General features: G+C 36.6%; 4 protein-coding genes across 4 annotated transcripts; all 4 read right to left on the bottom strand.

Moving 5' to 3' along the window:
- Positions 1 to 801: 801 nt before the first annotated feature.
- LOC136175651 (olfactory receptor 8J3-like) lies at positions 802 to 1,764 on the bottom strand. Its single transcript, XM_065945902.1, has one exon. The coding sequence runs from the start codon at positions 1,762 to 1,764 to the stop codon at positions 802 to 804; it is 963 nt and encodes a 320-aa protein (XP_065801974.1).
- A 7,742-nt stretch (positions 1,765 to 9,506) lies between these two features.
- LOC136175216 (olfactory receptor 8J3-like) lies at positions 9,507 to 10,454 on the bottom strand. The gene has a single exon (XM_065945541.1). It carries the CDS (start codon positions 10,452 to 10,454, stop codon positions 9,507 to 9,509), a length of 948 nt encoding a protein of 315 aa, XP_065801613.1.
- Positions 10,455 to 15,621: 5,167 nt separating this feature from the next.
- LOC136175650 (olfactory receptor 8J3-like) lies at positions 15,622 to 16,554 on the bottom strand. Its single transcript, XM_065945900.1, has one exon. The coding sequence runs from the start codon at positions 16,552 to 16,554 to the stop codon at positions 15,622 to 15,624; it is 933 nt and encodes a 310-aa protein (XP_065801972.1).
- Positions 16,555 to 22,619: 6,065 nt separating this feature from the next.
- LOC136175159 (olfactory receptor 8J3-like) lies at positions 22,620 to 23,543 on the bottom strand. Its single transcript, XM_065945474.1, has one exon. It carries the CDS (start codon positions 23,541 to 23,543, stop codon positions 22,620 to 22,622), a length of 924 nt encoding a protein of 307 aa, XP_065801546.1.
- Between the last annotated feature and the right edge of the window lie 2,044 nt (positions 23,544 to 25,587).

Here is a 25,587-nt window from a genome sequence, read left to right as displayed (position 1 = left end):
ATATCAGAAAACATAACAGAATTTTTTGGAAAACAGATTGTTTTTGCAGTGATATAAAGAAATCTGAAAAAGATTGTTCATTGAATGTCCATTGTCTCACAATAAAATCCATGTATTACTTTGAGTAACAAGATGGAAAATCTTAATGGAATCCATTAAGTTCATGAATAAAATGAGAGCATATTCAAAAATTGACTGTGCTTTCATGTTAATATAAAAATTGCATGTTTATAATAAATTCAAAACATACAAAGTATATTAATTTGAATAAAATTATCAATCTTTTTTTTAAGCATTCATAATATAAGCTCATTTCTACCATATATTTTTCAATGAAACAATATTAAGACAGAGAAGGTAATTTTATTTTCAAGATAATTGGTATAACTTTGCTAAAAAGTGTAAAAATTAATTTAGCCATCTCTAATTACAATTCTTCAAGACGTAGTTATCTACTATGCCCATATATACCCAGGATAAAAAGAAACGGAAACCAAATAATAAGAAATATCAACTTGCTTCTTTCATTTACAGATATTTCTCTATTCAAGTTTAATTATTTCTTAACATATCTCTCCTGACTCCTGGAAACATTTTTTCGATCTAGATAATGGAGAACTTAGCAAACTTAGTGAATATGCTTCATTTCTATATTTATCTCAGAATTCCAGGAGTCTCCATTTATTTTTGAAATCACCATTTCCTAGAAAGAGAATCCTATTTACAGGATTAGTTGAGAACCTATAAATCACTCATCCAATCTCAGCTTTCTACAACCAATGGCAGCCTATCTTCATTTATCTATAGAGTTTTAAAGCTAGAATGATTTAAAGAACAGCATGTATTTCTAATAAACACCTTCAGTGCAGCTTTCACATCATTGTTCCTCAGGCTGTAGATCATGGGGTTCAGCATGGGAATCACCAGCGTATAGAACACTGAGGCCATTTTATCAGCACCCACAGAATGGTTAGTCTGAGGCTGCAAATACATAAAAAGCAGAGTTCCATAGAAGACTGACACTGCCGTCATATGCGAGGCACATGTGGAGAAGGCTTTTTTCCTTTCGTCTGATGAACGTATCTTTAGAATGGATAGAACAATGTTGAAATAAGATGCTACAACGGTAATTATGGAAAACACCAAATTTGTAGATGCAGATATAAATATTACTGCTTCTGGAACTGAAGTATCAGAGCAAGACAATGCTAACAGAGGGGCGGTATCACAGTAAAAATGATTGATTACATTGGAAGAACAATAAGTCAGAGAGAATACAGAAGATGAAGTCACGACTGATGTGCAAAAGCCATAGAGGTATGTGAGGGAGACCAGCAGAAGGCAGATCCTCCGAGACACCACCGCCCTGTAGAGCAGGGGGCTACAGATGGCCACATGGCGGTCATAGGCCATCACAGCCAACATGAGCACCTCAGCGACGATGAAAACCAAGAACCCCCCTAGCTGAATGGCACACTCACAGTAGGAGGTGGTGTGCTTCTTCACTAAGAAGTTGATCAGCATTTTAGGAGCAATGACAGTTGAATTGCCAAGATTGACGACGGCCAAGTGCCTGAGGAAGAAATACATGGGGGTCTGAAGTCGAGAGTCCACACTGGTGAGGGTGATGATGCTTAGGTTGCCTGTCACGGTCAGCCCATAGATGACCAGGAAGACAAAGAAGAGTGGGATCTGGAGGTCTGGACGTTCTGAGACTCCTGTGAGAATAAACTCAGTGACTCGGGTGAAATTTCCATGAGCCATGTTAACAGTTTGGATAGTCATCTGTTTGAAGAAAAAAAGAATTAATCACAAACTTTATGGAACTATTTTCCAGGACTGTTATTAGATGACAAAAGCAATCCTTTGATGAGATTTCCTATTCATCTCAGTTATTAAACTCAAAGTTCTAGGTCTAGTAATCCAATTTTGCAATCATTTACTGAAGAGAAGAAACCGGTATGGCAAATTAAACAGATGATCAAGTGTAATGAATATTTTGAGAGTTTATTTTCTTATAATCTTATTAAATTATGACTGTTTTAGTAGCTTAAAAATTAAAACAGAGATTCCAATCTGATGCCTCTTGAGCAGAGTGTGAGGAAGATATGACGAATTGCAAGTTCCCTAATAATTCAAGATTTCCCAGGTGGCTTAATGGTAAAGAATCTGCCTGCAAATGCAGGATATGCAAGAGACAGAGGTTCTATCTCTGGGTTGGGAAGATCCCTGGGAATAGGAAATGGCAGCCTGTTCCAACATTCTTGCCGGGAAAATTCCATGGACAGAAGACCCTGCTGGGCGACAGTCCTGGTGGGGGTCACAGAGTCAGCCAGGACTGAGCGGCTAAGCACACAAGTAATTTGTCACCTATTCTTAATGTCTAAATCTGAGATTTCTTGCTTTTTCTTAAGAATAGATAATTTAGCCAATACTCTGCCCCTTTTCATTTATACTGTCTTTCTATAGCTTCTACTTGGTGTATATTGAACTTGCAATTTTGACTATTTCTGTTAACCTCTATGCTCATTTTTCACTTTATTACCAAAAAAAAATGGAGAAGTGTTCTCAGATCCATTCTTTACATCAACTATTCTCTTTTCAGCTTTAAAAATTTTTTCTCCTTGAAAATGTTTTCCTCCCTATCTAGCTGTTTTCCTTCTTGCCCACAAGTTGATGCAATTCCTCATATTATTTCAATGTGCTTTTATTTTTAACCATTATTTTTTATTTATACAATTTCATAGTGTTATTTTTTGAATTATGTAATACTTCTGAACTCATCACTTTACTGATATTTTATCAGATTTTTGATATTTTTTCATCAATGCAATAATAAAAAACATCCTTTTATATAACTTCTATGGTAATTTCATTACATATATTTTCTAAAGGATCTACATGAGATTATAATACAACTGAATGTTTTGCTAGAGATATTTGAAAGGTGATATTTGACCTCACTAAGTTGAGCTGTGTCTCAATAACAATTGATATCCAGAGGGGGGCACCTGACACAAAGAAGCCTGTTCATAGGCTCTAATCTGAGGACTTGGAGAGAATTTGTAGAGGGTCAAAGCTACAGGATCAATTAACATAAGATTTACCTTTTAGCAAAAATTAACATATATGTATGTATATATACATATGCAATATATTACTAATAATTAATAAAGTAGCAGGAGGAAACTTTTGTAGATGGTGAATATGTTTATGGCATAGATTGTGGTGACGATTTCACTGATACACACATACCTCCAATCTCATCAAGTTGCATACATTAAACATGTAGAGTTTTTTGCATGTCAATCATAATTCAATAAAGTGTTTTTTAAATCTATATATCATAAATACGTGACTTTAAAAAGACCAGAACTGTTGACATTTTCTCTTCTAAACAAAATTAAAACAAAAACTCTACAGTAAGAAAAAAAAAAAAGTTGTGACAATGAAAAAGAATCAGAGATATAAGACCAAGATTACTTCTAATATTGTTGAATATTTTATACTAGTTTATTTCTGACACCAAATATTCTATTTGGTTCCTTGAATAATTTTCTTATTTAATTACCATGTATTTGTTGATTTTCTACTTTTGTCAGAATATAGCCAAGCTTCAGTTGAATTACTTGTCCCTTACCTCATGGACATTCTATTCCAATAATAAGGAAGAGAGAAAGGGCTGGTAACAAAATATATAAATGAGAAAACTGTAGAATATATTCATTTTAATAAGAAGAAGTAACAAAATATACATTAGGATAACCTGAGAGAATTATTTCACACAAGATGTTAAGAGAAGACCTTTTTGAAACATGACATTTGAACTAAAACTAAACGATGAGGAGGAACCAACTTTTGAATGAATCACCGGAAGAACATTCCAGGATTCCAATTTCTTGAAGATGTTGTTTTGGGGTAGAAAATAACTATTTTTTTTCCTGTCTGTTTTTATAGCAAAACTTAATGGAGCCAGTGTGACTAAATAATAATGAGGAAAAGGGGACAGTAGAATCATATAATATAGGTCACAGTAAATAGTTGGATTTTATTTTAAGTGAATTCTAAGGCATTGATAAGTTTGAAGGTAGTTAGGAAACATGACCAGTTTTAAACTTTAAAAAGATAACGCTTGCTGTTATGAAAATAATTACATAATTGAAAGGAGTTAGAAATCATGAGTAAAAATTTAAAAGTGAGTAAGCAGTTACTATAGGATTCCTGGTGGAAGATAATGCGCCAAAGTAGAGAAATGGAAATAGAAGATGGTACATTAACAGTTGAGAGCAGAAACAAGAAAGTATCAGCAACATAATTCATTGTGTGTGCTCTGTGAGAAAGAGATGAGGGAATGACACTGAGATCAGGAACAAAAAATACTTTTGCAATTTTTTTTGTGACTGGATCAAATGTGGTTTTTCAAATATTTGGGGTTATGTTTTAAGATGGAGTGATGAAAGTGATATAATGAACTTACTAAGCTTTAGGTGTTTGTGAGACATTTAAATATTAATTTGGGCAAGCTACTATGTAAGTCTGGAGCATATGTGGTAAGTTAGACTTGCAGATATTTAGGAAATGAGCCCTAATGATCATACGATATCTTTTCATCTATTCCAAGATTTTTTCATCTGCTTCAAGTTTTTCACTTTAATTGTTGCATAGCTTCCCAATAGGTTACTCTATCTTCCTGCGTCCTTTTCCACTGAGGACAACCCTCTCTTTTGAGATTCTAGCTTTTCTTTTGTCTTGTAACACTGCACTACGGGATCTTCTTTCTGTGTTTCTCATACCTCTTATTTTTCTGAAGAAAAAAAATGCTTTTATTGAAGTATAGTTGATTTGGACTTCCCAGGTGGCAGAGTGGTAAAGAATTTGCTTACCAATGTGGGAAACTTGTATTTGATCTCTGGATTGGGGAGATCTCCTGGGGGAAATGGCAACCCACTCCAGTATTTTTGCGTGGAAAATTCCATGGACCTTGTCTATTTTTAAATTTTGATTTTATGTGATAAAATATGTAATATGAGTTCTGCCCCATTAAATAATTTATGAATGAAGAGTACAGTATTGTAAATTATAGTTAAATGCTATAGAGTAGATCTCTAGACTTTATTCACCTTCCTTAACTGAAACTTTATATACCTGTGGACTAACAACTCCCTATATGGTCCAACTTCCAACTTCTGGGCATTTATTGAAAATAATTTCAATCTGAATATTAAAGAGGTGGTGATACCCTGCCAAGGTTTTTTTTTTTTTTTTTTTTGGGAAATGATATGTCTGCTTATAGATGCAGGTTCTATTCCTGCAGGGTCAGAAAGATACCCTGGAGGAGGAAATAACAACCCCTCCAGTCTTCTGGCCTGGAAAATCCCATGGGGGCTGCAGTTCATGGGGTCCCAAAGAGTGGGACACAAATGAGCATGTATGTGTGCATGAAAGCAGACAAGATGCAAAACGGACGCAAAAGGATGACTGCGTCTTGAATCTTCAGAATTGCTGATGGTAGTTAGAAGTTATTTGGGGTTAAAGTCGTTCTTCAAAAGTCTTAAAAATCATCCTGTATTTACCAGGCTACTTGCTCAATTTGTAAAATCTTTTCTAAAAAAAAATAGAAAAAGAAAAAAATGGTCTATGTTGTTAGCAACTGGTAGAGAAAACAAACGAATAAAAATCTTCAAGTTTATGCATGGGAGTTGATTCTTATATATAACAACATGCATATCTTTAAATTAAATTATTTTCAATTTATAAAATAGTTCATGGGTGACACAATATTTAAAATATTCTTTTTAAAATATTGAATTGGGTACATTAATAAAAAAGCCAAATGCTACATGAGGCTAAATACTAAGTATTTGTCATTGATCTGAAATTTAAATGTAGCTGAATATCCTGTATTTTATCTGCAAATTCTTACCTTACTGGATTCTAATAGTTAGATTGGTGATGATCTGTGTACTCCTTCTGCACTTGCAATATCCAAATGCAACTTTCAACTTTCACAAGTCAAATAGATATAGGACATGTAGTCATTTCATGGGATTTTAATGCCTTAAATACCATACTATTTCCGGGAAACCAGTTGAAAAAGGAAATAATGAAATTCTTATGACATAAAGAATGATCTGTCAGTGACCATAAAATTGTCTTTAGTCAGAATCTAAGATTTAAGGTGAATTACCAACATTAGGTGATAATCAAAATCAACAGCAATGTTTATCTACTCACATTTAAAGAATAATTGCATTTTCTGCTCTCAAGTTTCTCTGACTTTTCTCAGAGTTAGGAGAATTTATGCTTTTCTTCTCTCTTTCTAATGTTCCTTGAGGAAGTAGCATGGTATTTATTCAGACATTTTTGTCTAAATCCTCTGAGAGATTAAAAAATTGTCTGTAGTTTCTGCTAATTATCCAAGATATTCTGCATATTCCCTAGTGAAAAAGTGTAAGGGGCAGTTTAAGAAAAGGAAGAAAACAACAAAAATGATCTGTACAGTTCCATGGAGACCTACAGCCATTTTTATGTGTTCATTCATTTACACAGACTCAATGATTATAGTAACAATGAAAATGTTACTGTATTTGGGCTTTAACTCAGCAAAACTGAAACAGTTCCAAAAGGCATGATAGAAGTGTAAATGAATCATTATCATCATTGCATAGCATTTTTTGAATTTATAATTCCAGTAAAAAAATATATAGTTGGCACTGGGGTGAAAATATATCATTTAACATACATGAGATAAATATGGACTATAACAATATACAGAGGAAAACCAAGCTCAGATAAACTATGTAATTTGACCAAAGCCATGATGAAATTAAAGCCTTATCTTTAAGTGAGTGGTATACATACCCTGACCTTTTATATGAAAAATCCATAACAATTATTGAAATGCAGTGTGTGTTTAAACTATAGTGCTTCCTGAGCTGAGACACCAACACTCTTGGATAATGTTCAGTACAACCTCATGGAAGGTAAAATTTAATATAAGACACTACATACTCCATACTCTCTCATAACATTTTACCTATACCCTCATCCTTATGTATTAGAATTGAGGAAAAATCATAAACAGTTAAAGATGGATCTAAATTGCATAGATGGGTAAGTTTTGGAAAATGTGTCATTTGTTCCTAATACCTAAATCAGGATACAGAATATTTCCAGCACCACAGAAACTTCTCCAATGGTTTATAACCCCTCCACCCTTCACCTCTCCTGGAATGATGGAAATTTCCCTCATTTAACGCCACAAACATTCTCCCAACTCTAGCAATACTACTCTATTTTCTATCCCTAAACTTATTATCCTGTTTTTGAATTTCGTGTAAGTGGAATCACACAACAAATAATCTCAGTCTGGTATCTTTCACTCAGCATAGTGATTTTGAAATTTATCCATGTGTGATTTTATAACTATATGACATCCCACTGCATGTGAGTACCACAGCTCTTCAAATATTGATGGATACTGTGTTTGTGATGTGCTATTAAAATGTCTAGTATAAACAGTCCTCTGTAAATGAACATGTGAGTATATATACATTACTTTCTCTTAGTTAGGGATCTTAGAATAACTAGGACGTAGGTCACTGTATAATTAACTTTATAAGAAACTTCAAGATAACCAAACTTACTGTAGTATTTTACATTAGCAAAAGCCGTGAATGGGAATTTCATTTTCACCATATTCTTGCCAATATTTGACGTAAAAATTAATACACACACATATATAAATGGACATCGGGATAAGATAATCCTATCCCCTGGTGGGTCAGACAGTAAAGAATCTGCCTGCAATGTGGGAGCTCTGGGTTCAATCCAAGGAGCAAGCATATTTTAATTTCATGGCTGCAGTCACCATCTGCAGTGATTTTGGAGCCCAGAAAAATAAAGTCAGCCACTGTTTCCACTGTTTCCCCATCTATTTGCCTTGAAGTGATGGGACCAGATGCCATGATCTTAGTTTTCTGAATGGTGAGCTTTAAGCCAACTTTTTCACTCTCCTTTTTCACTTTCATCAAGAGATTCTTTAGTTCCTCTTCACTTTCTGCCATAAGGGTGGTGTCATCTGCATATCTGAGGTTATTGATATTTCTCCCAGCAATCTTGATTCCAGCTTGTGCTTCTTCCAGCCCGGTGTTTCTCATGATGTACTCTGCATATAAGTTAAATAAGCAGGGTGACAATATACAGCCTTGAAGTACTCCTTTTCCTATTTGGAACCAGTCTGTGTTCAAATCTATATCTTATGTTGTCTAAATTTTACCTGTTGAAATTTAATTTTTAGTTGGTTTTTCGAATTTTTCCATATGCTAGGTAAAGCAATTTTTGCATATTTTCTCCCTGATATTTTATATTATGATATTTCTGTTTCGTTCTTTGACCCAATATCTTATTGTATTACCAAAGAGATTTTTACTATCACTAGGGAGGGCGAAGGAGAAGGCAGTGGCACCCACTCCAGTTCTCTTGCCTGGAAAATCCCAGGGACGGAGGGGCCTGGTGGGCTGCAGTCCATGGGTCGTGAAGAGTCGAACACGACTGAGCGACTTCACTTTCCCTTTTCACTTTCCTGCATGGGAGAAGGAAATGGCAGCCCACTCCAGTGCTCTTGCCTGGAGAATCCTAGGGATGGGGGAGCCTGCTGCCGACTATAGGGTCGCACAGGGTCAGACATGACTCAAGTTACTTAGTAGCAGGGAGAGCAAAAAGCTATTTCCTGCCAGAAAAAGTTCACAAGCACAAAACAGACTGGAACGCAGGAGATGAAGTGGGTAGAAGAGGCCATGAAGCTGACAAAGTCCCAAACCGAGGTACAGACTAACACTGAAGGCCTGAAGGCTGAGAAGGGAGCAGGAGAACTGAGCGCCCCTCCCCGCTGTCGCCTCAAGGGTTACTCCAATTTTCTTGTATTGACTGCATTAGTTTGCCAGGACCCTAGAATCTGTCTTGAACATGGTTATACTGTGCTGTGAAGACATGTTAATATGGTTATCTTCTTCTTAAGAGGGTTGATTCATTTGTTCTTTTTTAACTAGAGCAGGAAATTAACAAGGTTTTTGGCAAACTACAGTCTGTCTCATGGGTGATTTCATAAATATTAGTTCTTTTTTTTTTTTTTTTTGGTCTGGGACAACTGAAATCTTCCAGTAACCAACATGGCTCAGTAGAATAAATGAACTTCGCTCAGGATAAGTTAACTGGACAGCTTTTACAAAGAATAAGGATCTCATTTTCATAGACTGTTTCCTTTCTGCAATTCATTGCCAACATTCCTGAGACTATTGTCTCAGATTCTGACTTTTTGTTCTTTAGATCAGAAAAAACTAGGTTATTTTTAATATTTCTATTTGAATGATGTAGACTAGAACCTTGCCTCAAAATAAATAAAATGGGAAAAAACACCCATTCTGTTAGCTTCTAATGCTGTTCAGAATCACCTCCACACAATGTGCCTTTCTTAACCATGTCCTCATTTACCTTAGGGTTAAAAATTACATCAGCTTAAAAGAACAGCATGAATTTGTCAGAAATCTCTTTAAGGCAGCCTTCACATCCTTGTTCCTCAGGCTGTAGATCATGGGGTTCAGCATGGGAATCACCAGCGTATAGAACACTGAGGCCATTTTATCAGCACCCATAGAATGGTAAGTCTGAGGCTGCAAATACATAAAAAGCAGAGTTCCATAGAAGACTGACACTGCCGTCATATGTGAAGCACATGTAGAGAAGGCTCTTTTTCTTCCTTCTGATGAACGTATCCTTAGAATGGACAGAACAATGTTGAAATAAGATGCTACAACGGTAATTATGGAAAACACCAAATTTGTAGATGCAGATACAAATACTACTGTTTCTGGAAAGAAAGTATCAGAGCAAGACAATGCTATCAGAGGGACGATATCACAGTAAAAATGATTGATTATGTTGGAAGAGCAATAAGTCATAGAGAATACAGAAAATGAAGCCACAACAGCTGTGGAAAAGCTATAGAGGTATGTGAGGGAAACCAGCAGAAAGCAGATCCTCCGAGACACCACCGCCCTGTAGAGCAGGGGGTTACAAATGGCCACATGGCGGTCATAGGCCATCACAGCCAACATGAAAATTTCAGCTATAATGAAAACCAGGAACATGCCTAGTTGGGTGGCACACTCATAGTAGGAGGTGGTGTGCTTCTTCACTAAGAAGTTGACCAGCATTTTAGGAGCAATGACAGTTGAATTGCCAAGATTGACGACGGCCAAGTGCCTGAGGAAGAAATACATGGGGGTCTGAAGTCGAGAGTCCACACTGGTGAGGGTGATGATGCTTAGGTTGCCTGTCACGGTCAGCCCACAGATGACCAGGAAGACAAAGAAGAGTGGGATCTGGAGGTCTGGACGTTTTGAGACTCCTGTGAGAATAAACTCAGTGACTCGGGTGAAATTTCCATTAGCCATGTATGAGTTTGGAGAGTCATCTGTTTGAGCAAGAAAGGAGAAATCGTTAGTTTTTAAAAATTGTATTTCCTAGGATTGCCAGTAGATGGCACGGGCAATGCCTAGGGTGAGATTTCCAAGAATCATGCTTCCAAATTATACCAGCTCTTCTAATTCTGCTGAAATTTAATGTGCTGCTGGCTACATACACTTTTTACATGACAAAAAAAAATTTTAATTGAACCACTTTAAATCAGTAATATTATATCCATCCTCTAAATTTCTCTTTCAAAATTCCACATTTTATTATTTGCCAGTTTCAATAATACTTTGCAATTCTACACACTCCTACTTCCTTAGGTCAAGCTTTCATTAACACTGTCATTGATGACTGTATCATTTTGATCTCCATGTCTTTGGCTGATAGACAAATAACAGTACTTTTTTAGCAGTCAAATTTGTAATCTGTGATATATTTTTAGAATAATTGAAAAAAAAAAAAAGATTTAGTCTCATATTCCATGCATTCCACATTCAGGTCTGCATCACTTTTCTACTTTAACATCACCTCACTCAGCATACACTCAGTCCAACATTTTTTTTTTTCTTCCTCTTGCCCTCTGTGTCCCTGCTGATATTCAAAATTACCAGTTGATCTAACAACAACCTAAAAAATAAACATTTCTTCCTAGGTTCTATTTTCTTATTAAGATACTACAGAGCTTCTGTCCTGTTAAACCAAGAAACTAGACTCATCCAAAAATGGGTTTAAGGATGGAAGGCGATACTGCGCTTTGTGGATCCAGTTCTATTGCTTTTTCCTAGATGACATTGTCTGCTGTTTCTCTACCGTGTCCCATTCAGCTTTCAGGCCCTTTCCTCTCTCACAGAGGAAACCAAGTGCTGCCTGATCTGCTTTCACGGGTTTTCTTGTAGAATGTGAGACACGCTGAATTAGGCAAAGGAATTCAAACATCTGCTACCATTCACCATTTTGAAGACTTCAGTTCTGCTAAGAATTAGTCTAACATTTATTGAGCGTATCTTCGTTTTCAGTGTCTTTTATTGTTTTCTTTTAAATTTCCAGATTATTCTACCCTACCCATTCATTTTTAATTTTAATTTTCTCCTTAAGAATATATAACATGAGATCTGTTCCATGAAAAGATTTATGGTTGAATAGACTAGCATTCTTAATTATAGGCACAATGCTGCTCCTCTCTAGAACTTATTCATCTTCCATTACTGAAATTTGATATCTGTTGATTAGCAGTTCTTCATATGGTCCAACTTACAACTTCTGGGTACTTATCAAAAAGAATTGCTATAAGGACCTTAAAGAGATAGTGATACTCTGCCCATTCTTCTTTCTTTGCGAAGGATATCTTTGGTCATTCTTGACCATTCTGATGCAACATTTATATGCTTCTGTTTAGGGCCAACCATTAGAGCACACAGGATACAAAAAGTATGCAAAGATGTAACTGATATTTCAGTCTTCAGACCTGGTGGTAAGAGTGAGGAACTACTTGAGGTCCATGGCTTTCTCCTTAACTCTTAAAAAAGTATTCTATGCATTTACTAGTTTACCCAATCAGTTAGTAAAGTCTTACCTGAACACAACAACAACAACAACAAAAAACCAAGTAGCAAGCAACCCTTAGGGAAAACAAACAACTGAAAATTCTCCAAGTTCATGTGTAGGAATTGATTCTCATATAGAAGAATATACATATCCTTATATTAAGATTATTTTCATTTTATAAAATGTTTCATGGGTAATACATATCTTAAAGTATTTTTTCAAATATTGCATTGGATATATTTATAGAAAATTCAAATATTATATGAGACAGGCACTAAAAAGTATTTGTCATTGATCTGAAATTTAAATGCAACTGAACATCTTATATTTCATCTGGACATTCTAACCTTCCTGGATTTTAATAGATTAGATTTCTCATGATTTTTTCAGATATATCTAACTCCCTCTGCACTTAAAATACCCAAATCTAACTTTCAGCTTTCATAAATAAAATAGATATACGACATCTAGTCGGTTCATAGGTAATGCCTTGACACTACCACAGTATTCCAGGGAAACAAGTTAACAACAACAGAAAATAATAATAATGGAATTTTTGTGGTTAAAGAATATCTGTCAGAGTCCATAAAAGTATTCATAGTCAGAATCTAAGAAGCAAAGGAAATTACCAATGTCAAGGTGATAATCAAAATCAACAATTTCTGTCTACTCACATTAATGAAGAATTGGATTTTCTCTTCTCATATTTCTCTGACTTTGCTTTGAGTAGAGGGAATTTATGCTTTTCCTCTCTCTTTGTGATGTTTCCTGAGGAAGTATCAATAGCATGTAACTTATACAAATGATTTTACTTAAATCTTCTGAGAGATTTAAAAAAGATTGCCTGGGTGCCTGCCTATCCTCCAGGATATCCTGCCTATTCTCTAGTGAAAAGTTGTAAGGAATAATTTAAAGAAAGGAAGAAAACAGCATAATGATCTTTACAGTTCCATGGAGACCCGCACGACATAAACGTACTCAATTACTGACACAGAGTCAATGGTCAGAATAACAATGAAAAAGACTAAAGTGCTTTGTTGCTGCAAAATTGGAAGTTTCAATAGTCATGATAAAATTGCAAATTAATCACTACCATTGCATATTTTTTTTCTATTTATTATTCCAGGAAAAATATGTCATGGGTGCTGCATTAAAAATATACCATTTAACCTATGTGAGGAGGATATTACTATTCCCAAGTTCAGAGGATGCTGCACTCAGATAAACCATGTGATTTGACCAAAGATGTGCAATTGATGACTAGAAGATTTGAAATTAAAGCCTGTCTTTAAATGAATGAAATATATGCATTTTCTTTTCATATGAAAAACACATAACAATTATTGTGATGCAATGTGTTGCAATAATAGTTCTCTAAATCATAGTGTTTCCTGAGCTGAGATTTACCACTTTTGCATAATGTTCACATAACCTTATAGAAGATAAAATCTAATATAAGGAAATATATTCCCTCTCATAACGTTTAACCTATGTTCTCTTCTTCTATGAATTCCTTTTGCTTTAGAATTGAGGAAAATTTGCATTCAGTAAAAGAAGGTGTTAAATTGTACAAACGGGTAAATTTGGAAAATGTGCCATTTGTTCCTAATACCTAACACATTTCAACACCACAGACATTTCCCTGATACTTTATAACCGCCCTTCTTGGCTTCTCCCATCATAAAGGCAATTTCCCTCAGAACTTAACTTCCCAAACAGCACGCTCTCACCTAGAGCAAATGCTGCTCTGGTTTCTATCCCTACTCTCATTTTCCCTGTTTCTGAATTTCACATAAGTGAAACCACACAATAAATATTCTTAGCTGTATCTTGCACTCAGCTTAATTATTTTGAAATTCAGCTGTGCTGGGTTTATATGGATGCATAACAGTCCTCTGCATACATATATCCCATCTTACTAGTTCTTCTACCAATAAATATTTGAGTTTGGGTTTATTATAAAATATCTTGTATAAACACCCTTATAAAAGCATATGTGTGTATATATGTATTATTTTTACTAGTTATAGATCTAAGAGGCAATTACTGTAACATAAGCAGCTGCATTTTTAGCTTTATAAGAACCTACTAACTTTCTGAACTTATGATAACATTTTACATTACCAAAAGCCATGTATGGGGATTCGATTTGCCCCATCTCTTTGGCAATATTTGATGCAAACACTTTAAAAATAACTTATAAATGGAATTGGGATAAAATAATCCATTGCGAGTTGAATTTTCATTTACTTGGTGGCTAGTGAAAGTGGACACTTTCTATGTATTTTGCTATTCATATACCCACATCTTACAGTTCTAAAATTTGCCCATTTTAGTTGTTTTCTTCTTTTTATTGATTGTTTGAATACTAAAAGTTTGCTAGATAAAACTACTTTTTCAGATTTTTTTTTTTCCCCTAGACTCTCTTGCTTCTGATTTTTCTGTTTAGTTCTGTCTCAAGTTGCTACAGTGATGCAAAGCAGAGCTGTGCGGCCAGCAGGAAGGGCAGAAACCCTCTCCCCCAAAAAGTTCCAAACAAAGCAGTTTGGGATGCAGGAGATGAAGTGGGTAGGAGAGGCCATAAAACTGATAAAACTGCAAGCTAAGGCATGTAGAGGAACATTCTGAAGACAGGAAAGGAAGCAGGAAACCTGAGAATCTCTCTCTGTTATCACTTCAAAAGAAAGAAAGAAAAGAAAGTGAAGTCGCTTAGTCGTGTCCGACCCTTTGCGACCCCGTGGACTAATGCCCAACAGGATCCTCCATCCTTGGGATTCTTCAGGCAAGAGGACTGGAGTGGGTTGCCATTTCCTTCTCCAGGGGATCTTTCTGACCCAGAGATTGAACCCAGGTCTCCCGCAATGCAGGCAGACGCTTTACCCTCTAAGACACGAGGGAAGCCCCAAGAATACTGGAGTCGATTGCTCTGCCCTCCTCCAGGGGATCTTCCCAACCCAGGAATCAAAACTCAGATCTCTCACATTGCAGGCAGATTCTTTACCATGTGAGCCACCAGGGAAGCCCTATCACTTCAAACATTACTCTAATTTTGTTGTATTGAATATGCTGGTGTGTTAGGAAATCTGGAGTATATTTTGGACATGGTGACACTCTGCTCTGAAGGTATCTGAATATTGTCATCTTAAGTGAGTTGATTTTATTTGTTCTTTTTCTTTTTCAGAATTAACAAGGTTTATGTTAAACTACTGACTCTACCTCATGGGTGATTTCATAAATACTAGTTCATATTTTAGCTTTGTCTGGGGTACTAGAATTGTCCCCCACATGCATCAGGATAAGTGAACTGGAAAATTCATCCAAAGAATAAGGATCTGACTTTCATTGGCTCTTTTTTCCCTTCAATTCAACCCCCAAATTCTGTGACTATTGACTCAAATATTTTTATTCTTTAGATCAGAAAACCTGGGTTGTATTCAAGATTTCTATTTGAATGATGCAAACTAGAAACTTTCCTCAAAAGAGAAATTGCAAAATGAGAAAATAACCCATTATTTTGGCTTCTATTTGCTGTAAGAATCTCCTCCACACAATGGCAGCCTATCTTAAGCATCTCTTCATTGATATGTAGAGTTCAAAAAGACATCAACAGCACGAATTGGTCAGAAATCTCTTCAAGGCAGCCTTCACATCCTTGTTCCTCAGGCTATAGATCATGGGGTTCAGCATGGGAATCACCAGTGTATAAAACACTGAAGCCATTTTATCAGTTTCTAATGAATGGTTATTTCGAGGCTGTAAATACATGAAAAGCAGAGTTCCATAGAAGACTGACACAGCGGTCATATGCGAAGCGCATGTGGAGAAGGCTCTTTTCCTTCCTTCTGATGAACGTATCCTTAGAATGGACAAAATGATGTTGAAATAAGATGCTACAACTACAGTTATGGAAAACATCAAGTTTGTAGATGCAGATATGAATACTACTGTTTCTGGGAAGGACGTATCAGAGCAGGACAGGGCTAAGAGAGGGACAATATCACAGTAAAAATGATTGATTACATTGAGAGAGCAATAAGCCATTGAGAATACAGAAAAGGAAGTCACAATCGATGTGGAAAAGCCATAGAGGTATGTGAGGGAGACCAGCAGAAAGCAGATCCTCCGAGACACCACCGCCATGTAGAGCAGGGGGTTACAAATGGCCACATGGCGGTCATAGGCCATCACAGCCAACATGAAAATTTCAGCTACGATGAAAACCAAGAACCCCCCTAGCTGAATGGCACACTCATAGTAGGAGGTGGTGTGCTTCTTTACTAAGAAGTTGATCAGCATTTTAGGAGCAATGACAGTTGAATTGCCAAGATTGACGATGGCCAAGTGCCTGAGGAAGAAATACATGGGGGTCTGAAGTCGAGAGTCCACACTGGTGAGGGTGATGATGCTTAGGTTGCCTGTCACGGTCAGCCCATAGATGACCAGGAAGACAAAGAAGAGTGGGATCTGGAGGTCTGGACGTTCTGAGACTCCTGTGAGAATAAACTCAGTGACTCGGGTGAAATTTCCATGAGCCATGTAACTGTTTGGAAATTAATCTATTTGGGGAAGAAAAGAAAATGTGGTTACAAACTTCCAAGTAATTATTTTCTTGGATTGTCACTAGATGACAAGGACAATTCCTGGGGTGGGTTTCCTGAAATCATGTTTCCAAACCACATCAGCTCCTCTGCTTATGCTGAAATCTAGTATACTCCAGCTTATGTGGCGGTTTAGTCACTCGGCCATGTCTGACTCCTTGTGGCCCGTGGACTGTAGCCCCCAGGCTCCTCTGTCCATGAGATTTTCCAGGCAAGAACACTGGAGTGGATTGCCATTTCCTTCTCCAGGGGACCTTCCCGACCGAGGAAATGAACCCAGGTCTCCTGCATTGCAAGCAGATTCTCTACCAGCTGAGCTATGAGGGAAGCCCATATAGTTTTCCTAAATGGAAAAAATAAAATGTTAAAAAGCAACGACTGTAAAGCACATTGTATCCATCCTCTAATTTTCTCTGTCAGAGTTCCACATTGTATTTTTTTTTTTTTTTTTGACAATTTCCATGATATTTTCCATCCTAAGCATCCCCTCACCTACCTCCTGAGATCAGGCTTGCATTAACACTCTCATAGACTATTGTATCTTTCTGGTCTCCACGTTGTGATTCATATTAGCTGATAGGCAGATAGCAGTCATTAAAACTTTTAGATAGCATGTAGTCTGAGATATTTTTAGAATAATTGATAAAAGCTTAAGCCTTGTTTTCAATGCATTCCACAATCAGATACACATCATTTTTTCTATTCCTATCACATTGGACCAGGCTTTTTAACTCTAAATTTTCATCTCAATCTTTCTGTTTCCCTACTGACATTCAAAAGTACCAGTTGAACTAAGAGCACACAACCTAGAATATAAATCTTTTATTCTTAGCTGTTATCTTCTCTTATGCTGCAGAGGTTCTGATTTATCAAACCAGGAATCTAGTCCAATCCAAGGAGTGGTGTTGAGAAAGAAAGGCAACAGCGAAGGTTGCTAAGCCAGTTCTATTCCTCTTTCCTAGGTAGTATTTTCTACTGTTTCTCTAGGCTTCTGTGGTGGCCCAGGTGGTAAAGAATCTGCCTGCAATGCAGGTGATCCAGTTTCAATCCCTGGAAGATCCCCTGGAGAAGGAAATGGCTGTTTCTCTACTGACTCCCACTCCGCTTTCAGGCTCCTTCCTCACGCACAGATAAGGACCAGGTATTGCCTCGTCTGTTGTCATGGGTTTCATCGTACAAAGAGACACACTGGATTAAGCAAAGGGGCTCAGATTACTAGTATCAGTCCCACAACTCTGAAGTCCTCAGCTGTGCTAGGATTATTCTAATGCTTACTGATGGTATCTCCATTTTCAGTGTCAGTAATTATCTCTTTCTGAAATTCCAGGTTCTTTTACCTTGCCCATTCTTTTTTAATTTTGATTTTAATTTTCTGCTTTAGGAATATATAGCATGTGATCTGCCCCATTAAATGATTTATGGGTCAACTGTACAGTATTGTTCATTAGAGTTACTATATTATACAGTGGATCTCTATATCTTATTCAATCTTATGTAAATTAAGCTATATTTGTTGATTAGCAATTCCCCATGTGATTCAACTTACAACGTCTGGTTATTTATCCAAAAAGACTGCTTCAGTATCTTAAATAGATAGGAATACCCTTCTGATTCTTCTTATTTGGGAAAAAAAGTATCTCTAGTCATTTTTTAATATCCTAGTGCAACATTTTATATCCTTCCATTGAGCTCTAATATTTAGAGTAGACAGAATACAAAATGTATGCAGTGGGAAGACTGATTTTTCAACCTTCAGTCTTGGTGATAGCAGTTAGGAGTCATGTGGGGTTCATGACTTTCTCATAACTCTTAACAAATCATTATACTTTTTACCAGTATAATCTACTAAGTTTGTAAAATCTTTTCTGAAAAACAAACAAACAAGTGCTAAGAAACCAGCAAGAAAAACAAACGAGTAAAAATTATTGAAGTTTATGCATGGGAGTTATTTTCATACTGAAGAATATGCATATCCATATATTAAAATTATTTGGGGGCTTCCCTGGTGGTTCAGCTGGTAGAGACTTCCCCTGCAATGTGGGAGACTTGGGTTCAATCCCTGGGTTGGGAAGATCCCTGGAGAAGGGAACAGCTCCCCACTCTGTTACGCCCACAATATTCTGTCCTGGAGAACTCCATGGACTGTATAGTCCATGGGTCACAAAGAGTTGGACATGACTGAACAGCTTTCACTTCACTTCACTTCAGAGTCAGTTTTAATATAAATAAAATTATTTTAGGTATGTACAATGTTTCATGAATGATACATAGTTTAATTATTATTTTTCAAATATTACATTGGGTATATTTATAAAAAACAAATATTATATTAAACAAATACTAAAAAGTATTTGCTATTTATATGAAATTTAAATTTAAATTTCCTGTGTTTTATCTGGAAACCCTAACATAAATGGATTCTTTTAGATTAAATTGGTGATGATTATTTTCAGGTACCTGTAACTTCTTCTTCACTTGCAATATCCAAATACCACTTTTGACTTTCACAAATCAAACAATACATGACATATAGTCAAGTCATATGATTAATGCTTTTCAAAGTATCATCTTATTCCAGGGAAACAATTTAGCAAAGGAAATAATGAAATTTTTGTGGTGTAAAGGATAAGCAGTCAGTGACCTTCAAAGTGTCCTTAGTCAGAATCTAAGAATCAAGGGAAATTACCAACACCCGAGTTGTTATCAAAATCAATATTTTTTATATGCTCACCTTTATGAAGAACTGGATTTTCTGCTCTTATGTTCTCCTGATGTTTCTTTGGGTAGGGAGAATATATGCTTTCCTCTTTCTTTGTAATGTCCCTGAGGAAGTAGTAAGGAATTTAAATCATCTGAGAGATTTAAAAAACAAATTGCCTGTGATGCCTGCTGATTCTCCAGGACATCCTGCATATTCTCTAGTGGAAAAATTGTAAGGGATAATTTAAGGAAAGGAAGAAAGCAGCATAAATGATGTCTAGGATCCATGGAGACCTACATGCCATAAAGTACTTACAGAGTCAGTGATTTAAATAACACTAAAGCATTACTGTATGAGTTCTATTTCAGCAAAACTGGAACAGTTTGCAAAGTCATGGTAAAAGTGTAAATGAATCATCATCACTGCATAGAGTTTTTTGTTTTTTGTTTTTTGTTTTTTTTTTCTTTTTGCAGTAAAATAAGTAGTAGGCCCTGGATTAAACATATATCATTTGGCCTATATGGTAACAGATATTACTATCCCCACATTCAGAGGACACAAATCTAAGACAAACTCTATCATTTAATCAAAAACATTCAATTGGTGACTAGAAGATTTGAAATTAAAACCTCATCTTTGAGTGATACACACATTGACTTTTAATATGACAGACACATAACTCTTGCAGTACAATGTGTTACAATGATAACAGTCTAACTGGTAGTGTTTTCTGAGCTATCTCATCATTCTTGCATAATGTTCAGCACAACTTCATAGACATTAAAATATAACAGAAGGTAATATATTCCCTCTCATAACATTTACCCGTGCTCTCTTCCTCTATTACTTCCTCATGCAGAATTGAGGGGAATTCATATATAGTTAAAGATGGATCTAAAATGTAAAAACAGGTATGCTTTAGTAAATGTGCCATTTGTTCCTAATACCTAAATCAAGATATAGAACATTATCAACACCAAAAATCATCCCTGATATTTTAAATGCCCCCCAAATATCCCTACACCATAGGCTATCTCCATTATAATGCTGAACAACATCCTCCAACTTCCACTTACTGCAGCTATAACCTTATTTTTCCTGTTTCTGAATTTCATATAAGTGGAATCACACAATAAACAGTCTCAAATAAGCAGTCTTTCACTCAGCATAAACTGAAACTGAAGTCGCTCGGTCATGTCTGGCTCTTTGCGACTCCATGGACTGTAGCCCGCCAGGCTCCTCTGTCCATGGGATTCTCCAGCCAAGATTACTGGAGTGGGTTGCCATTTCCTTCTCCAGGGGATCTTCCCGACCCAGGGATCGAACCCAGGTCTCCCACATTGCAGGTAAATGCTTTAACCTCTGAGCCACCAGGGAAGCAATATTGAAATTTATCTGTGCTGCATTTATACAAGGGGCTTCCCTGGTGGCTCAGATGGTAGAGATCCGCCTGCAATGAGGGAGACCTGGGTTCAATAATTGACTGCATGCGTATATCCCATCTTTAACCATCCTCTTGTTGATGGGTATTTGAATTTTGGCTTGTTGTAATAAGTCTAGTGTTAACACTTCTATATAACTGTGTATGTGCATATATGTAGGACTTCCCAGGGGATAAAGAACTTGCCTGCCAATGAAGGAGACATAAGAGATGAGATGCAGTTTCCATCCCTGGGTTGGAAAGATCTTCTGGAATAGGGCATTCAACCCTCTCCAGTATTCTTCCCTGGAGAATTCAATGAAGAGAGGAGTCCATAGTGTCGCAGAGTTGGGTGCAACTGAAGTGACTTAGCATGCATGTGTATAGATGTATTTATTTCCCTAGTAATAGATCTATGAGGGAAATTACTGGAACATAGATAACTATATATTTAACTTTATAGCAAATTGCAGATTTCTAAACTAACTGTTGCATTTTCATTACTTAAAACCATGTATGAGAATCCATACTATCCCCACATACTTGCCAATATTTGAAATCAAAATTAAAAAAAAAAAGATTTATAAATTGAAACCAGGAGAAAACATAGTATTATGAGTTTGCATTTCATTTACTTGATGATTAATAATACTGAATACTTTTCTATATACTTGTTGTTCATTCATATATCTCCATCTTAAATGTCTAAATTTTGTTCATTTTAATTGAGATTTTTCTTCTTGTTTATTTTTAGAATTTTTATAAGTGTGATAGATAAAATTACTTTTTCAAATTTAATTTGAGAAGTTTTATTTTATTTTTTTTATTTTTCTGTTTACCACTTTGGCCCATGATCTTGCAGTTTTACAAAGAAGAGTTTTGCTACCACTAAAGAGTGCAGAACAGTCTCTCCCACCAAACAGCTCCATGTGTACAAAACAGATTGGGATGAAGAAGATGAAGTGGGTAGGAGAGGACATAAAGCTGAAGAAACCCCAACCTAAGGAGCACAGACTGACACTGAAGACAGAAGCGAGCAGGAGAACACGGAATCACTCTCTGTCATCATTTCGAGGATTACATTCATTTTCTTGATAACTTTGATGTTCCAGGGTCTTGGAGTCTATGTTAGGCATGGGGACATTGTACTATGAAGACTTCTAAATATTGTTATAATCTTAAGAGAGTTGATTTTATTTGTTCTTTTCTTTTTTTATTTTAGAAAAAATTAACAAGGTATGTCAAACTACAAACTCTGTCTCATGAGTGGTTACATAAATATTTCTTTATACTTTTAGCCTTCTCTGGGATTCCCGGATGGTCCAGTGGTAAAGAACCCACCTGCAGGAGACACAGGAGACGTGAGTATTATCCCTGGGCCAGGAAGATCTCCTGGAGGAAGAAATGACAACCCATTTAAATATTCTTGCCTGGAAAATTCACTGGACAGAGGAGCCTGGCGGGCTACAGTCCATGGGGTCTCAAAGTGTCAGACATGACTGAGCATGTGAGCGCACACACACACACACAATCTTTCCTGGGATACTGAAATCTCCACACCTATGTGCCTCGAGACCAGTGACTTGCACAGATTTGGTACAAATAGTATGAATCTGACTTTCACTAGCTCTTTTTCCAATTCATCCCCAAAATTTCTGTGGCTGTTGTCTCAAATTTTTCACTTTTTAGATTAGAAAAAAGGGTTTGTATTCAAAAGTTCTGTTTGAAAGGTGTGGACTAGAACCTTTTCTCAAAACAGAAATTGCAAAATGGGAAAATCATCCATTCCTTTAGCTTCTAATGTTGTTCAGACTATATTCCACAAGTGGTAGCCTATCTTAACCATCTCTTCAGTGACCTATAGAGTTCTAACACTACATTATTAATTGGTTAGAAATTTCCTCAAGGCAGCCTTCACCTCTTTGTTCCTCAGGCTGTAAATCATGGGATTCAGCATGGGAATCACCAGTGTATAAAACACGGAGGCCATTTTGTCAATATCCAGTGAGTGGTTATTTCGAGGCTGCAAATACATAAAAAACAGAGTTCCATAGAAGACTGACACAGCAGTCATATGTGAAGCGCATGTGGAGAAGGCTCTTTTCCTTCCTTCTGATGAACGTATCCTTAGAATGGACAAAATGATGTTGAAATAAGATGCTACAACTACAGTTATGGAAAACATCAAGTTTGTAGATGCAGATATGAATACAACTGTTTCTGGTAATGAAGTATCAGAGCAAGACAAAGCTATCAGAGGGACAGTGTCACAGTAAAAATGATTGATTACATTGCAAGAACAATAACACATAGAAAATACACAACATGAAACTACAATAGCTGTGGAAAAGCCATAGAGGTATGTGAGGGAAACTAGCAGAAAGCAGACCTGTCGAGACACCACCGCCATGTAGAGCAGGGGGTTACAAATGGCCACATAGCGGTCATAGGCCATCACAGCCAACATGAAAATTTCAGCTACGATGAAAACCAAGAACCCTCCTAGTTGGGCGGCACATTCATAGAAGTAGGTGGTATGCTTGTTTACTAAAAAGTTGATCAGCATTTTAGGAGCAATGACAGTTGAATTGCCAAGATTGACGATGGCCAAGTGCCTGAGGAAGAAATACATGGGGGTCTGAAGTCGAGAGTCCACACTGGTGAGGGTGATGATGCTTAGGTTGCCTGTCACGGTCAGTCCATAGATGACCAGGAAGACAAAGAAGAGTGGGATCTGGAGGTCTGGATGTTCTGAGACTCCTGTGAGAATAAACTCAGTGACTCGAGTGAAATTTCCATTAGCCATGTATGAGTTTGGAAAGTCATCTATATGGAAGAAAAAGAGACTTGGTTAGAAATAAAGGAATTATTTTCTAGGACTGTCAATAGATGGCAAAAGCACCCCTTGGATGAGATTTCCTCGAAGAATTTATTGAATTCATGTTTCTAGGTCTATTAAGTCAAATTTGAAATCATCTATTAAAGAGAATATTTGAGTGTGGCAAATTGAATAGATGATCCAACACTATGAAAATTCCAAAGATCCAATCCATTGAATTTTATTAAGTTGTGGATATCTTATTAGCTTGAAAATATTTAAAGTCATGATTCACATCATGGCATCATATCGATATCTTCTGCACTGAGTGTGAGAAACTCCTGAGTACTTGTGTGCTTCCGGTGTTCTGGAGGAAGGGCAAGCTGGAATCAAGATGGCCGGGAGACGAATCAATCACCTCAGGTATGCAGAGGACACCACCCTTATGGTAGAGAGTGAAGAGGAACTAAAGAGCCTCTTGATGAAAGTGAAGAAGGAGAGTGAAAAAGTTGGCTTAAAGCGCAACATTCAGAAAACGAAGATCATGGCATCTGGCCCCATCACTTCATGGTAAGTAGATGGTGAAACAGTGGAAACAGTGTCAGACTTTATTTTTTGGGACTCCAAAATCACTGCAGATGGTGACTGCAGCCATGACATTAAAAGACGCTTACTCCTTGGAAGGAAAGTTATGACCAACCTAGATAGCATATTAAAAAGCAGAGACATTACTTTGCCAACAAAGGTCCGTCTGGTCAAGTCTATGGTTTTTCCAGTGGTCATGTATGGATGTGAGAGTTGGATTGTGAAGAAAGCTGAGCACAGAAGAATTGATGCTTTTGAACTGTGGTGTTGGAGAAGACTCTTGAGAGTCACTTGGACTGCAAGGAGATCCAACCAGTCCCTCCTAAAGGAGATCAGTCCTGGGTGTTCATTGGAAGGACTGATACTGAAGCTGAAACTCCAATACTTTGGCCACCTCATGCGAAGAGTTGACTCATTGGAAAAGACCCTGATGATGGGCGGGATTGGGGGCAGGAGGAGAAGGGGATGACAGAGGATGAGATAGCTGGATGGCATCACCGACTCGATGGGCATGAGTTTGAGTAAACTCCAGGAGTTGGTGATGAACAGGGAGGCCTGGCGTGCTGCGATTCATGGGGTTGCAAAGAGTTGGACACGACTGAGAAACTGAACTAAACTAAACTGAATGTTCCTTGTGATCTCTAATTTGAAAATATTTGCTTCTTCTGAATAATGCATGATCTAGTCATTTAAAAATATTATTTAGTTGCTAAATTATGTCCAACTCTTTTTTTGTGACCCCATGGACTGTAAATTGTCAGGCTCCTCTCTCCCTCCAATTTTGTAGGCAATAATACTAGAGTGGGTTGCTATTTCCTCCTCCAGAGGATCTTCCTGATCCATGGATCAAACCAACGTCTCCTGCATTGGCAGGTGGATTCTTCACCACTGTACCATTTATCCAATCACTATTCTGTCCTCTTTTCTTTATTCCATCCTTGTACTAACATTTATTCAATGTAGACTGAGATTGCAAATTCTGTCATTTTTACACTTTTGATAATTTTCATTGCTGTAATAATGCTAAACATTTTATTTTCATTAGGCTTCTCTGAGAATTACATTGCCTATAGTTGCCAAAGAATCAGCATGGAATTATAATATAATATTTTCCTAGAAATATCTGCTTGAAGGATGGCTCCCTGTTACTAACTAAGCCAATTATAGTCCCTTCTCACTTTTAATTGATCTCAGTATTGGTCTGTGGCCTTAAATATTCTATCACAGTCTCTTATATTAAAAGGTACAATTTAGATCCAGAGAATCAACACTATTTCATCATTTAATATAAGATCTACGCTTTAACAAAAAGTTAATTATCTTTTTGCATATGTATAAAATAACCATAATAATAAAATGGGCAGGATGATACTTTTGGGAATGGTGGATATGTTTATGGCATAGATTTTTGGAAACTGCATCACTAATATATATGTATCTTCAAATT

Source organism: Muntiacus reevesi, chromosome 9, assembly GCF_963930625.1.
Source record: "Muntiacus reevesi chromosome 9, mMunRee1.1, whole genome shotgun sequence".
In the NCBI taxonomy this organism is placed as follows: Eukaryota; Metazoa; Chordata; class Mammalia; order Artiodactyla; family Cervidae; genus Muntiacus; species Muntiacus reevesi.
This window is presented reverse-complemented; position numbering and strand designations above follow the sequence as displayed.

Coding starts and splice junctions, on each gene's coding strand:
- LOC136175651 (XM_065945902.1), bottom strand. CDS start 1,764: ATGGCTCATGGAAATTTCACCCGAGTCACTGAGTTTATTCTCACAGGA.
- LOC136175216 (XM_065945541.1), bottom strand. CDS start 10,454: ATGGCTAATGGAAATTTCACCCGAGTCACTGAGTTTATTCTCACAGGA.
- LOC136175650 (XM_065945900.1), bottom strand. CDS start 16,554: ATGGCTCATGGAAATTTCACCCGAGTCACTGAGTTTATTCTCACAGGA.
- LOC136175159 (XM_065945474.1), bottom strand. CDS start 23,543: ATGGCTAATGGAAATTTCACTCGAGTCACTGAGTTTATTCTCACAGGA.